The 13,567-nt window shown below is 35.4% G+C and overlaps 1 protein-coding gene across 1 annotated transcript in view; it reads left to right on the top strand.

Moving 5' to 3' along the window:
• The window catches only part of LOC105211624 (uncharacterized), a 131,185-nt gene that overhangs the window by 92,772 nt on the left and 24,846 nt on the right, over positions 1-13,567 (top strand). Inside the window, exon 3 of the mRNA XM_011183149.3 lies at positions 540-1,225. Within this exon, the coding sequence (XP_011181451.1) occupies positions 540-1,225 (686 nt within the window). The remainder of the gene's footprint in view (positions 1-539; positions 1,226-13,567) is intronic.

The following is a 13,567-nucleotide window of genomic DNA, read 5'->3' as shown; positions in this document are numbered from 1 at the left end:
CAATTTCGTTGCGGTCGGTCAATTTTCAGTACCGCAACCAATAGCAATAGTACTCACTCCAGCAAGCAATTATGCTCTACAGCAAACTATAAATGGAAATTATGTGGGCAAGTCAACTGCGATTGACGGCCATTCCAGCAAATCCCACGCAGAGCCGGCAGCTGGCAGCGATGGATTAGGGAAAGTCGCACAAAATTAATTGCTAAATTTATGCTAAAAGCAAAATGTATAGTTTGGACCACCCACAGCGCCGCAACAATAAACATGCCAATTAAATTGTAATGTGCGTGCGCGCGAGACTGAAGTAAATCAGCGGAACCGCACGACGGTGCGTCCATTACGCACAACTGTTGTTCGTTAATAACAGTTAGCAAGCATAAAGCTTAGAAATGCTTTGTTGTTGTTGCGTTTGCCTCTTTATTCACTTGTCATATTCATCTAACTTAAGCATTTTGGTTCAAACTCCATAGACATTTATTTCCGCGCCCATTCATTATATTTATTCACCGAATGTTTTTTTTTTCGCCTTTCTCTTGCAGGTCTTACATCGTACGTTACGCAGGATAACATTAATAATGAACTACACCGAAATATAAATCAAAATTTAATTATGTCGCCCGCGTCGGCCGGCATTTCCGGCGGCCCCATTGTGACGAGCAATTATAATGGGCCCGCTTTGGCACAGCCACCCGCGCTGTCCGCCACCGGTCATGGCAGTTTCCACGGCAGCTATAGCGCCGCCTTTACTGCCTCATCAGATATGCCTTATCCGCCCTCTTCAATTTCGGCGTCCTCCTCATACCAGCAACAACACCAGCAACAGCAGTTGAGTCTACAACAGCCGTACCATCAAACAAGTGGGAGTAGCATAACAAGTTTTGATTCGGCAAATGTAATTGATGAGCGACACCAACAACGACACAACCATCAACATCAACAGCAACAACAACAACAGCAGCAGCTGCAACACCTAGCACGCCCACTGCACAAAGTGGTTGGCGTGGGTCTCAGCGGTGGTGGCGGCAACGGCGCTGGTGGTGGACTGGAGCACAACAGCCTTGGCGAGGCGGCACTGGGCGGCTCAGCCGAGAGTGTCAACGCCGGCCTGGAGGAGATCTATGCGGCGCCCATGTACTTCGGCACGGAGAACTCTACCATTGTGACGACGCAAATTGGCGCCTCCGCACACATACCCTGCACCGTGCATCACATTGGCGATGGTGTGGTGAGTATTTTGTACAATTTTCCACCATCTAATTGTTTGTTGAAAACTCGCTTAGCGGTATTTGTGTGTGTGGGGCGGGTGGGTGTTGCTGTTGTGCCAGCAATTAAGCCATCATTCAAGTCAGCGCAGGAAACTTATTGCTGTAGAGTGCTGATGTGGTGTGGTTGAGTGGTTGTGGTGAGGTGGCTGAGAGCAACAAAAATAGCGCTTCTTTATGTTAAATGTTGTTTATTGTGATTTGCATAAAGAGTGGCACATGGAATTAAGTCATAAAATTGTTTATGGCACTTGAAGTCGAGCTGCTGCTGAAGTGGTATTATAGTGAGCTAGGTGGCAAGTAATCAGCAGATAGGTGCGCGTCATTGCCGGCAGAAATTGTCATCTCAATTTACATGTTTAATGCATGCTTAAGTTAATGTAGTAAATAATTAATTGAAATTAGTTTATGTGTGTCACTTTACAAGCGTTTGATGGTAGTACGTTAGGGTAGTTTCTCATCCTTTCATATAGTTAGGCACCCGATTATGCTAAAATAAGCATTCTTTTGACAGATATGTTTTGAGTAAATTGGATTAAATGACTTAGACTTCCGCTGTATGCATTAACTATAATAGAAAAAGCGATGCAGAGTTTTGTAAACCATATGCAAAGTGTTCAGAGTTCATGCATAAGTCTGTAAGAACTAATTTTAAGGGGTTATATACAGTTAGACCGCCGAAAAAAGTGAATTTTCCAGAATTTTTTCTGAGAAAACTTTTTAATTTATTGATCCAAAAATGTATACACATATTATGGTATCTTTTAACTGTATTGTAAGACTTAGTACTAGTAAAAATATTTATTTGAAAAAGAGGTACAGCTGATCTCCAGGAGCTCCTCTCAAAAAAGACGTTTTGCGGTGACCACTATATCTCGGAACTGGATCATCCGAAATTAAAAAACCAAACAGATTTCGTTAAAATAATGTTAAATCTAGTAATTAATCGAAGGAATAAGCAAAATAAAATGGCGGCTTCTCAAAAAAAAAAAATCGGTTTTTCACCGAAATTTCGGCCTTAAATTGTTTATAAAAAAAAAAATATTTATCGGAGAGAAAAAATCTACGATTAATTACTAAAAGATATATTTAAGAAGGTCGTGTTAAAATTTGAGACTAATCGGTCTAGCCGTTTTCGAGTAATGTTGGTCACCGACTTTGAAAACACCATTTTGAGAAAAACGCGTTTGAAGTTTGGACCTTGTACTTCCAAGCACTCATTACATTAAGAAAATGAAATAAAAAAAATCGATTTTTTGAAAATTCTAACTGTATATAACCCCTTAATCAACTATATAGCCAGTTTAGTGAAATTTTTAATACATTTTTATGAAAATAATGGCTAAAATTAAGAACACCGTAGTTTAATTAACTCAAATATGCAGAAAACGCTTACTACCACACATTGAAGCAAAAAAAAAAATATGTGTCAACTTCACGTGCCTTAAGTATAATAAATAAACCTATATGTAAGTATACATATAAATGTGTACCGTTATTGATTAATTAAATAACTGCTGTTGTCATTCGGCGCACCGTTACATAAAAAACAACAACAACCATGACAGTTACCTACGCTATTTCGTTCATGTTACCACACACACACACCATGGCGTATGAGTAACATTCATGCAACCAAAACCTTAACAAACGCTTGACATGAAAACAATTGCGCACAGAAATAAGAACACAAAACCGTGTAATGCGATGCACAAACAACAAATAGCTTAAACGACACGCACTGTATGAGCGTTATTGTCAACTTGTCCTACTTATTGCGCATTTGCTACACCGTACCGAATTCAACAAATTTTCTTATTGATATGCCATTACCATTTCAATTTTGCTGCTCGTACATATTATACACATGTTAAATGCAACGCACAAGTGTTTGTTGTGTAAGTACAAGTAGTGGCGCCGCATACAACACGTACAATTAGGTATACTCACAGCAAATAATTGTGTGGGTTAATTTGAAGCAATTGGCACAAACACACGACGACCTTGCTGTGCGTGTATGAGGTAGCCTAGCAGGTGGTGAGACAATATTCTAGCAATTTGTACTATAGTTGGTGGCTGGTGGGTGAAAGTAGTAATAATTTCCATGGTATTTATGTAAGACAGTAGTTTGTTAGCAGTCTTAACTCGTGGTAAAGGCATTTTAAGTAAATTTCCCAGTAATAATTTGTGCCACAATTTTAATTCTAATGATGTTAACACACTCCATATACATATTATAGTATTAAATAACTTCCAACTCCTCAAAAATATTCACTCTAAATTATTTGCCACCTCCTTCAAGCACCCACCCACCAAAACGCCCACATTTAAACCCACAAAATTTACTGCTGGGCTTAGTTTTCAAATAATAAGCTTATTTATGTAGTAGCGTGCATTGTTTATGTGCACGCTGAAATAATTCTAATTAATGATTCTTGAATTGTCTGCACCGGAAGGCACTCGACACGTGCATTTCGCAAGTTTGTGTGTGTATGCGCTTTCAGCTTTGTTCCTGCACATTCATTGACACGCACCACAACTTTGCATGTTGTTGGCGGTGTACAAATTAATTGTATTTGTTCGTTTTGTGTCTGTCTATCGCACGCTTAGACTTTTTTTCACGACTCTCTGCTGATTTTCACTATTAGTGACGCTCTACTTATTCATTACACATGAGCTGCAGTGTCGTTCAACAAATGAAATATGCGATTTAATTTAATTTGCGCTTCGGAAGAAAAACTGTAACGCAACGAAATGAAAATGAAAATGAAAATGAAAATGAAGGGAATTTGTTTACTTTAATTTTTTCTGATTTTTTTCCTCTAACTAATGCCGCTTATGGCTATTAAATTATATGGAAGAAGCTTTCAGAACTTTAATAAAGAAATAAGAGGGTGAGGGGAAGGGGAAATTTTCTGAAAATTTAATAATTTTAAGAATTATTAATATTTAATATTATTAACAATTAAATTTGAACAAAAATTTCATATTTTTTATTTATATTGGAGCAGCTGCAAAGTTGAAGAGTTGCCATTGGTTTAATTTATTCTGCACTGAAAGTCTTCTAATACCACTATTGCGCCAAAATCTTCCACCCAAGCACATTTTTAATGATTTAATACATATTAATCCAACCATATGCACTATAATGCACAATATGTCACTCATACGCCGTGTATAACAGCAACATCTTCATATCTCTGCCACATTTCTCACACTGCTAGGCAACATAATATAGCTTACGTAAACATATCTAAATATACATATGTGAACGTTACGACAAATTAAACCTAGACATTTTCGTTTTTCTTGAGCACAAGTACAAGCACAATTTCACAGAAGAGGGTTTCGTCGTCGTCAACATAAAGGTTCTTACAACGCTACTAATCCGTATAAGCTGCTGCTATAAGTAGTTAGCATGAAAAAGTGTAAATGCTTACTCAGTACAGTTTGGGTTTATAAATCTTCCATTTTAAGAATATACCTTATATATAGGTATATGTGTAATTAATGTCTTAGGTCACGGCTGAAGGTGTCAGAAACTGGTAAGAGAGGTGAAAATGGACACGTATGAAGCAGCAGTTTGCACTGCAAGTGTTTATTAGTAATAAGAAAATTATTCGGTTGAAGAAGAATAGCAATAACGGCATAGAACAAGTGAGGTTGGAAGGAAGAACAGAGTAGTTCTTGAAATAAATATTTGATTATTTTAAGATTTTATTTTATTTTAGTTAATGTTTATCTATCTTTCAAAACATAAATCTGTAATCTAAATGATTACCAAACCTCTTACGACTCATACGCAAAGTGAAGCGAAGACTTAATGTCAATCCACTTACGAAACTAAAAATACCGTAAGATAAGGCTATTTGCAATACACTACATTAAGATTTGACCCTCCAGAAAAAATACAAAATAATAAAAAATACAAAAAATAAAAATCTTCGCAATCTCAGTGGCTTAAAATTAAAACTGTAAGCCGAGAAGAAATAAGTAGATGTGTATAAAGATTATAGCTCAAAACAAAAAAAAAGAAAAGCATAGCAACTAACGACCTTGGAGCATAGTACAAATAAAAGCCGCCTAAGGCAGCCTTCAAAGCAGCTAAACGTGGCTGTCCACTTGAAAGTCGCTCAAGCATACATTTGACGACGCTACTAGTTCAGGTGAATCTACTTAAGTATATATTTATATAGTTGTGTATGTCTAACTTTACTTGGCGTTAAATAAAAATGTGAAGGTCATTGCGTAGCAGCTCAACGCTTAACGAGCACCAACTAATCTGCGCTTAAACACACACACGTACAGTTATCTACCAGTATATTTCTTTGTACGTGTTGCCTGCCTCGCTGTGTGTACAAATGCACTCAAAGCAATATTGCTTGAGATAAAATTTACGCCTTTTAAGCATGAAACGTATATGACACGACAGCTTCTACTGAGCACACACAACTACCTAGACGAGTATAAAAATATATATTTAAATGTAGAGCAGCAGCTGTTTGCGTCAAATTAGTACCGAAAGTTGTTGGCAAATACAAATTAAGCTTGATGTCATGCCACTAGTTGCTGAAGGTGGACACTTGAGTTTACTTCGTCGCATGGTGGATCTTATTTATTCATAGTAGTATCAAGACCGTTTTAATCATACTTCTGTGATAGAGCATGTATACCAGGGGCTTTTAGATAGACATTGAAGATAAATTATTTTAAAATATGAAGAGGAAGAGTTTAAGATCATGATATATCCAGAGAAAGACAGAGAGATAAAGAGAGACAGTCATTCGCACAATAAATTTCTCCCGTTTTTCTAATCGATATCATATACAAAGTCTCTTCATCTTTCCCAACACGATTTAGGTATTAAAAACAATAAGGGGTTGCCACAAATTAAGAAAGTATCACACAAATATTGTTGCACTTGTTAAAAGTATTTCTTTTCTCTAAAGTAGCCATGAGCATCAATCAAAAAAAGGTTTACTCTTCATTTACTCATAATTTCGGTTTTTAGGACACTCACTAAAGAACTATTATTGAGCACTTTCTTACCTGACCACTTTAGGCGATTATCTTTTAAGCCCCACACCTTTCAGCTCAACACTCTATACTCTATACGCCCAACAACAATGTCCGCCAACAACGTCATTCACTCAGTATTCATGCACGAATTTATTCAAAGCACAACCGGCAGCGTGCCGTCCAAACACCTTCGTTGTCATCAATCACACTGGCAAAGGTGTGATATCCTCATTATTAACACGAGTTCACGCTTACGCATGTGGCGCAGCAAACTTTGCTGCTTTGAATAATTAATATATCCGTAAACGGTCGCATTATTATTCACGATAGTCCAAGCCACAAATAAAGCCACAGCAGCATAAGTGACCACCACAGTGACATATGTGCGCAGGCAGGCTTTTTCCAATTGATTTAAGCCACATACTGATGACAACTTATGCCGCGTGAGCACAGCGGACGACATACACAGTTGCGAGGGATGCTCATAAATCGTTGTCATCAACTATTGTATTACGTGTGTAAATAGCATGGAATGCATAGATTCTTGGAATTTGTATGTTATCGCTAAAGTAATATGTGTAGGCAGGAATGTATATACCAAGTAATAGGCTGATTTATGTTAGAATTGATTGCTGGCTTTATTGACTGTCATTTATGTTTGATTAGTAAATACAATTCAGTGTGACGGACTTGGCGGCATTTTAGAAGATAAATGAGTATTAACATATGAACATATAGTGTCTATACTTATTTTTGGATAAGACAAAATACACTCAAAGAAGGTTTTGAAAACTCTAAACTTTTTATTCATTAGAAAATTGATCAGTAATTTGACTACTCAAAAATTAATGTCAAAATATTCCTATCGGACCCAGAAAATGATCTTGTATATAAACTTACTTTTGTATAAGAAAAAATTCACTCAAATAAGGCTTTGAAAACTCTAAGCTTTTCATATGCAAGTATTTTCATTAATTAGAAAATTGGTCAGCAATTTGACTACTCAAAATTTACTGTCAAAATATTCCGGTCGGACCCAGATTATGATCCTGTATATATACTTTACTTTTGTAGAAGAAAAAATTTATTCAAATAAGTTTCCGAAAATTTCTAAACCTTTCATTAACAACTTTTAAAAATAATGTATTAGAAAATTGGTCAGTAATTTGAATACTGAAAATTTACTGTCAAAATATTCCGGTCGAAACCAGAAAGTGTTCCCGTAGAGTTTGGATGTTATCGAAAGGATTGTCACGTATCTTACACCTAAATTTTCATTAAAACTCAAATGAAAATGAATGAAAAAAGCTCTTAGGTTTGACTGTGACTGCCAGTAAATTTGACATAGTGTAAACCGCACATTAGGGAACATTTTACATTATTATGTTTCTACTTTATTTTGTTGTCTTGGACAATTTGACGCCCAACTAATGACACTTACAGCATAAAATCAGCGCTGTTCATGAACATCACTTTCAAAAAAAAAAAGAGAGAATGTACATTAATATAAATTACTGATTGCTGCGGTTTGCAGTAGCCACACCACAGTGATTTATTGTGCTTAATAAATTTTGTTTCATTTCTTGCTTTAACTACATATAAATTAAGTTTACACACATTCACCAAACAATTTGATTAATTTTTATTATTTTTTAATTACGCACAGAAGCGATTGCATAATCACATTAATAATTCACGGCGCATTTTCAATAGAACTGACATAATTTCACCCCCTTTTCTGCTGAATTTAAATAATTGTTTGTGGCATGTTTTTACTTTTTTTTTTTTGAATTTGATTATTTTTAATATTCGATAATGAGTATCAAGTTTTGCGCTGGTCAAGAGTATTAAAAAAACAGCAAAGTGATTTTTTTAATGACTTGCGCTATGTGAATAAACACGCAGTAATTTTTTGTATAGTCCAAGGGGCGGTTATATAATAGATGTTTTACTAATGAAATGCATAATTAACACCTTACATATGGCGTGAAAGTGCGTGCAAAGCATCTGAGAAATGCATTTTGTTTTTAATGTTTGCTTATTTTTTTTTCAAGTTATCCTTGGATTAAAATCTTTTATGTTACATATGAATTTTGAATTAAAAGAATTGTTTGTTGAAAGAGTTCAAAATTTTGTTATTGTAGAACTCTAGTTCTACACTCCCATTTATTAAAGCTAATAATCTAATATCCATCAAAGCACCGTAAATAACTTTTAGCTGCAACACACAACCAATTTTTCTACAACTTCTTTTAAGAGAACACCAATTTATTTGCAATTACTGCTCACAATTATGAAAAATCCTTTTTCGCGTAAAAATTTAAAAGCATCTTTTATGTTTACCACAACGTCAAGGGATTCGCACGCTTCTTCTTGTTAATGTCGAAATATAATTACAGCGTAATTTTCACAACAACAGCTTACGTCGCCTTCACTTAGTGTAAACCTTTTAGGCCATAAAGCTTTTTAATGAATACAAATCATTAACACATCGTTTGCGGTGGCAAGTTAATTTCGCCATCCGGACATTAAGAGTTATTTTTGAGCATAATTGTTGTTGTTCTTATTGTGTCTGACGCATGGCGTAAAGCTGAAGACTGAATTTTTCGGTAAAAGAAAGGCAAAAATAAAGAAAAAGAAAAAGTAATAAAAAGAAGAAAATCAAGGAATTACTTAGCGGCGCGTACTAAAAGCTTTAAATACAAAGAGAGGTAAGTGATACCCTGCTTTCACTCTCACTCTCACTCTCAGTGAGCAAGCTCGGGTGCGGGCGTATGCTTCGCTGACATTTGCTTCACACTATGCATTCCTTTGGCGCTGTGTTACACTTGCTGCCTGCAATTGTTTCCATGGACAACTGTTTGGCGCCTGCAAGTATGCTACACGCTGGCGTTTAATTTAATTTTTCCTCTTCTTTCAGCAGTCACAGCGTTATGATTTCCTTCTTGCGAAAGTTTTACAGCTGCTGCAGTTCTTAACTTATTATTTCTTTTTAATTTGTACTCACTCCTACTGAGGTGCTCTTCGTCTACCGATTGAGAAGCATTAATTTTACCAGCAACTCATAATACTTTGAGCTGTTGTTTTAGCACAATTTAATTGTTGTTATGTTAATAATTATTTTTTATGAACTGCGCTTTTTCATTATAAGGAACATGAGATTTACGGAACTTCTTAATAATTGCAAAGTAATAATGTGTTTTGAATTAAAAGGTATCCGTCTGTATCATAACACATTTTAAAATTAATACAACAAATGAAATGCATTATTTATTTCCCTTGAAAGCTGCAAAGTCTGCTGTTATTAGCATGATTCAAGTGTCTGTTATAAATAGTAATTTAAGCTTGTCGTATGACATGTGCAACTATTTCGTCTCAAAATAATCGCCGTTCTATTTTTAAAAGATTTGTGGCAATTAACAAAAAAATTATTATACTTTGCACATACATACATATAACAAGTAAGGCTAAGTTCGGGTGTAACCGAACATTTTATACTCTCGCAATTTATTTATTTAACTTTATTAATATTATATAATACACAATTTGCCCCACATATTCGTCATATATATTGTATAAAGTCCTTTGTTCGATATATGGGGCCTTGAAAACTTATGGTCCGATTTCGGCGATTTTTAGAATGGGGCTGCCACACTATAAACGTAGTATTTGTGCAAAGTTCTGCATCGATATCTTCACTAGTGCTTACTTTATATATTGTAAAGTAAACGATTCAGATTGTCTTCAAAGTTCTAGTATATAGGAAGTAGGCGTGTTTGTGGAGCGACTTGGCCTATTTTCACAACATTGTCATTGGGATGTAAGGAAACTATTACAAACGAAGTTTCAATGAAATCGGTCGAGTAGTTCCTGAGATATGGTTTTTGACCCATAAGTGGGCGATGCCATGCCATTTTCCATTTTGTAAAAAAATCTGAGTGCTGCTTCCATCTGCCATTTCTTATGTGAAATTTAGTGTAACCTAACCTTTGTATGGGAGGTGTGTGTGGTTATTATCCGATTTCGAATATTTTCATGGTGTATGTTGGGGTACGTAGGAGAACCGACTGCAGAATGTTTGGTTTATATAGCTTAATTTGTTTGCGAGATAACTTGCAAATAACCGATTTAGGGGCGGGGCCATGCCCACTCCCCAAAAAGATTACATACAAATATGCCCCTTCATAGTGCGATCCGTCATACCAAATTTTATTTCCATAGCTTTATTTATGGCTTAGTTATGGCACTTTATATGTTTTCGGTTTTCGCCATTTTGTGGGCGTGGCAGTGGTCCGATTACGACCATTTTCGAACTTAACCTTCTTATGATGCCAAGAAATACGTCTTCCAAGTTTCATTAAGATATCTCAGTTTTTACTCAAGTTAAAGCTTGCACGGACAGACGGACGGACAGACAGACATCCGGATTTGAACTTTTCTCGTCACCCTGATCATTTTGATATATATAACCCTATATCTAACTCGTTTAGTTTTAGGACTTACAACCAACCGTTATGTGGACAAAACTATAATACTCTCGTAGCAACTTTGTTGCGAGAGTATAAAATGGGGCCAAAGCTCGGAACGAAGACACAATCATCACAACCACTGATGGTCAAAGTGTGAAGCCAGTGAAGCTATAAGGGACTTTCATGATAGTACCGATAGTGGATTCGAACTCGAATTTCAGAAGTTGTGGGTACAACAAAGAGTGCAAAGTGAATAATTAGGTTTCAGCTTACGCAGGACAGTTCATCAGCTTTATAGTAGAACACTCGAAGGGAATTAACCTATTAAATGTTACATATAATTTTGGAATGTTTATTCTACGAATGGCAGGCTTTCAGTAAATTGACGAAAGTAGGGGATTTTTAGGGTGTTAGAAACGAAAAATCTAAAAATTTTTTCAATATGGATTTGTTGGACCTTTCATAAGCCTACAATAATAACAAGCTTATTAACTATTTCCAGCTAAAAACCAATGCACCAGCAAGCAATAAACCATTTATTACTTGCAACTACATTCAAAACTAATACCTATGCAGCACTATATTTATTACCAAATATCCTTTGACTTTAGATTGTGAGTATCAAAGTTCACTATGTCCTTGGGTCAACTATCAGACCATTTATAATGCATTTGGTAGCAGCAAATACTCACAGCTTAACTAACAAATAATATAAGAGTACACAAAATATTCGATATTTTATATTTTGTTTGAAAATAAGTGCTCTGCACACATATGCAAGCATTTAAAAGTTCAATTTTCAACTCAATTCAACCAGCAAATGCAATGGCAGCAATGCAAGGTAAACATTTAATATTGATTGCATGCGAGACACGAATATAACTAAGCCCAGCAAAAAGCAGATATTTATGAGTAATGCTTACAGGAAAAAAGATCATCGCACACACACACACACACACACATGCATTGCCCTAAGAATTTATTTCACTTTCATTTTCAAGTGAAATTGCCAAAAATATATACAGTTACAACGAAAAAGCAAGTGAGGCAAGCAATCTGCCTCTATTTATGTAGGAGGTAATATGCGCTATGTGTGCGTTTGTGTTTATTTTGAGCTAACGACCAGCAGGTAACTAAAATATAACTTGAGCTTTGCACTCACCTCCCTGCGCTTCTTCACTTGTGCAGCGTATGCGAATATGCTTGCAAAAAATGTGTGTTTCTTAGCATTGAAAATTGATTTGTTTACCGGAAAATCTCATATAATTGCAATGTGCTGTGAGTAGCGCACTCTCAAGTGGAAAATATGAATTACGTAGCTGAACAGCTAGCAAAGATTTGCACTGTATTAGTTTTGTATTATTTTAATTGTACCTTTGCACACAACAAAATTTACTAGAATTGCAAGCTTATTTTATTTATAGAAATATTACAGAATTGCAAGTTTCTTTTGCGAATTTATAAAATAAATGTAGAATTTCTTGCAAATTCAATCATGAAAGTGCAGTACTATTTACTATTTATATAGAAATTATTTATTTAAAAACAATAAGAAAGCTCTGACCATTAAATAGCTTTAAAAGAACTAAAATAAAGACATTTGGAAAATATTTTATACATTGATTTGACGAGAAATTGGCATGGTGAAGATAGAAAACTTTACTTTGTGACGGTTCAAGCCATAATAGAACAAATATAAGAATGAAAATGGTTTCCATTTTTTATTGGAATGATTAAGGGGCTATACCAGTGTAACCTATGAAAAACTAGGCGATTTTCGTGAATCTTTTTAAAAGGAAGTACTCGATTGATTGTTCCGAAATTTTTTGGAAATAATAAGGTATATTTTCAGCTACATTTCAACATTTTTTTTACAAAAATACTGAAAAATAACAGAGTTATATGCTATCTTCAGAGGTGCCAAAAAAAAAAATTCCGACCACTGACCGACCCAAAAAAACCGGTTCTTCACAGAAAACCGACTACCCACTCGTCGAAGTTTTGCCCCAAAACGCCCCAAAGCCCCACTCATCTACCGCCCACACTGCCACAAGTGTGTCCCAAAAAAACCGGTTCCGAAAAGTAACCGGTTACTGCAGTACTAGGCATATGCCGCAAAAAACCGAAAAAATTCGGCAGCAAATGGGTAGGGGTATAGAATAGCGAACTCAAGAAACATACCACGCAGTGTTGTATCAGTCATATGCGTTTGAATATGTATGCTTTATTTAGATTTTTTTTTTCTCAAGTCAAATATCATTTAGTGATCCACTCTTTACAGGAATTTCTTTGTCTAAAATCTTAACCGAAAATTAAAAGGAAATGTTTATGTCAAATTAATGAAATAATCAAATATTTTCTTGTAACATAGCATAGATAGCGAGATATGGCGAATCGAAGGCGCTACTTTTACAATGAGTTTTCATCAACTTTCTCTCAAAGATATGAATAGAATGTCATGGCAGAAATCTTTTGCATGCATAACCCACCACTTTTTGTATGAGTGGTGAATTGGAATGATGATGTGTTTTTTTTTTTTTCAACATTGTCTAGACATTCCTTTGTCATTTTTAAGTCTCGAAAAATATGTGTAATTGCAAAAACGTAAAGAAATGTGAAACATAATGGTACAATAATGTGTTGAGCGATTAAATTTCTTCAAATAAGCCACTTATCATCTCACACATGTTCAAATGCATATAAATACTTGGCCTCGTATACTTTTTATGTGCGCATGAAAAACACATAAGGCACTCAACCCACGTGGCTCACTGTGAACCAAGTAAATGCCAAAAATGACAGTAAACCAACTGTGAA

The sequence above is a fragment of the Zeugodacus cucurbitae genome, chromosome 6 (assembly GCF_028554725.1).
Source record: "Zeugodacus cucurbitae isolate PBARC_wt_2022May chromosome 6, idZeuCucr1.2, whole genome shotgun sequence".
NCBI classification, from domain to species: Eukaryota; Metazoa; Arthropoda; class Insecta; order Diptera; family Tephritidae; genus Zeugodacus; species Zeugodacus cucurbitae.
Note: the sequence above shows the minus strand (reverse complement) of the source record. Positions and strands in the feature narration are given on the sequence as shown.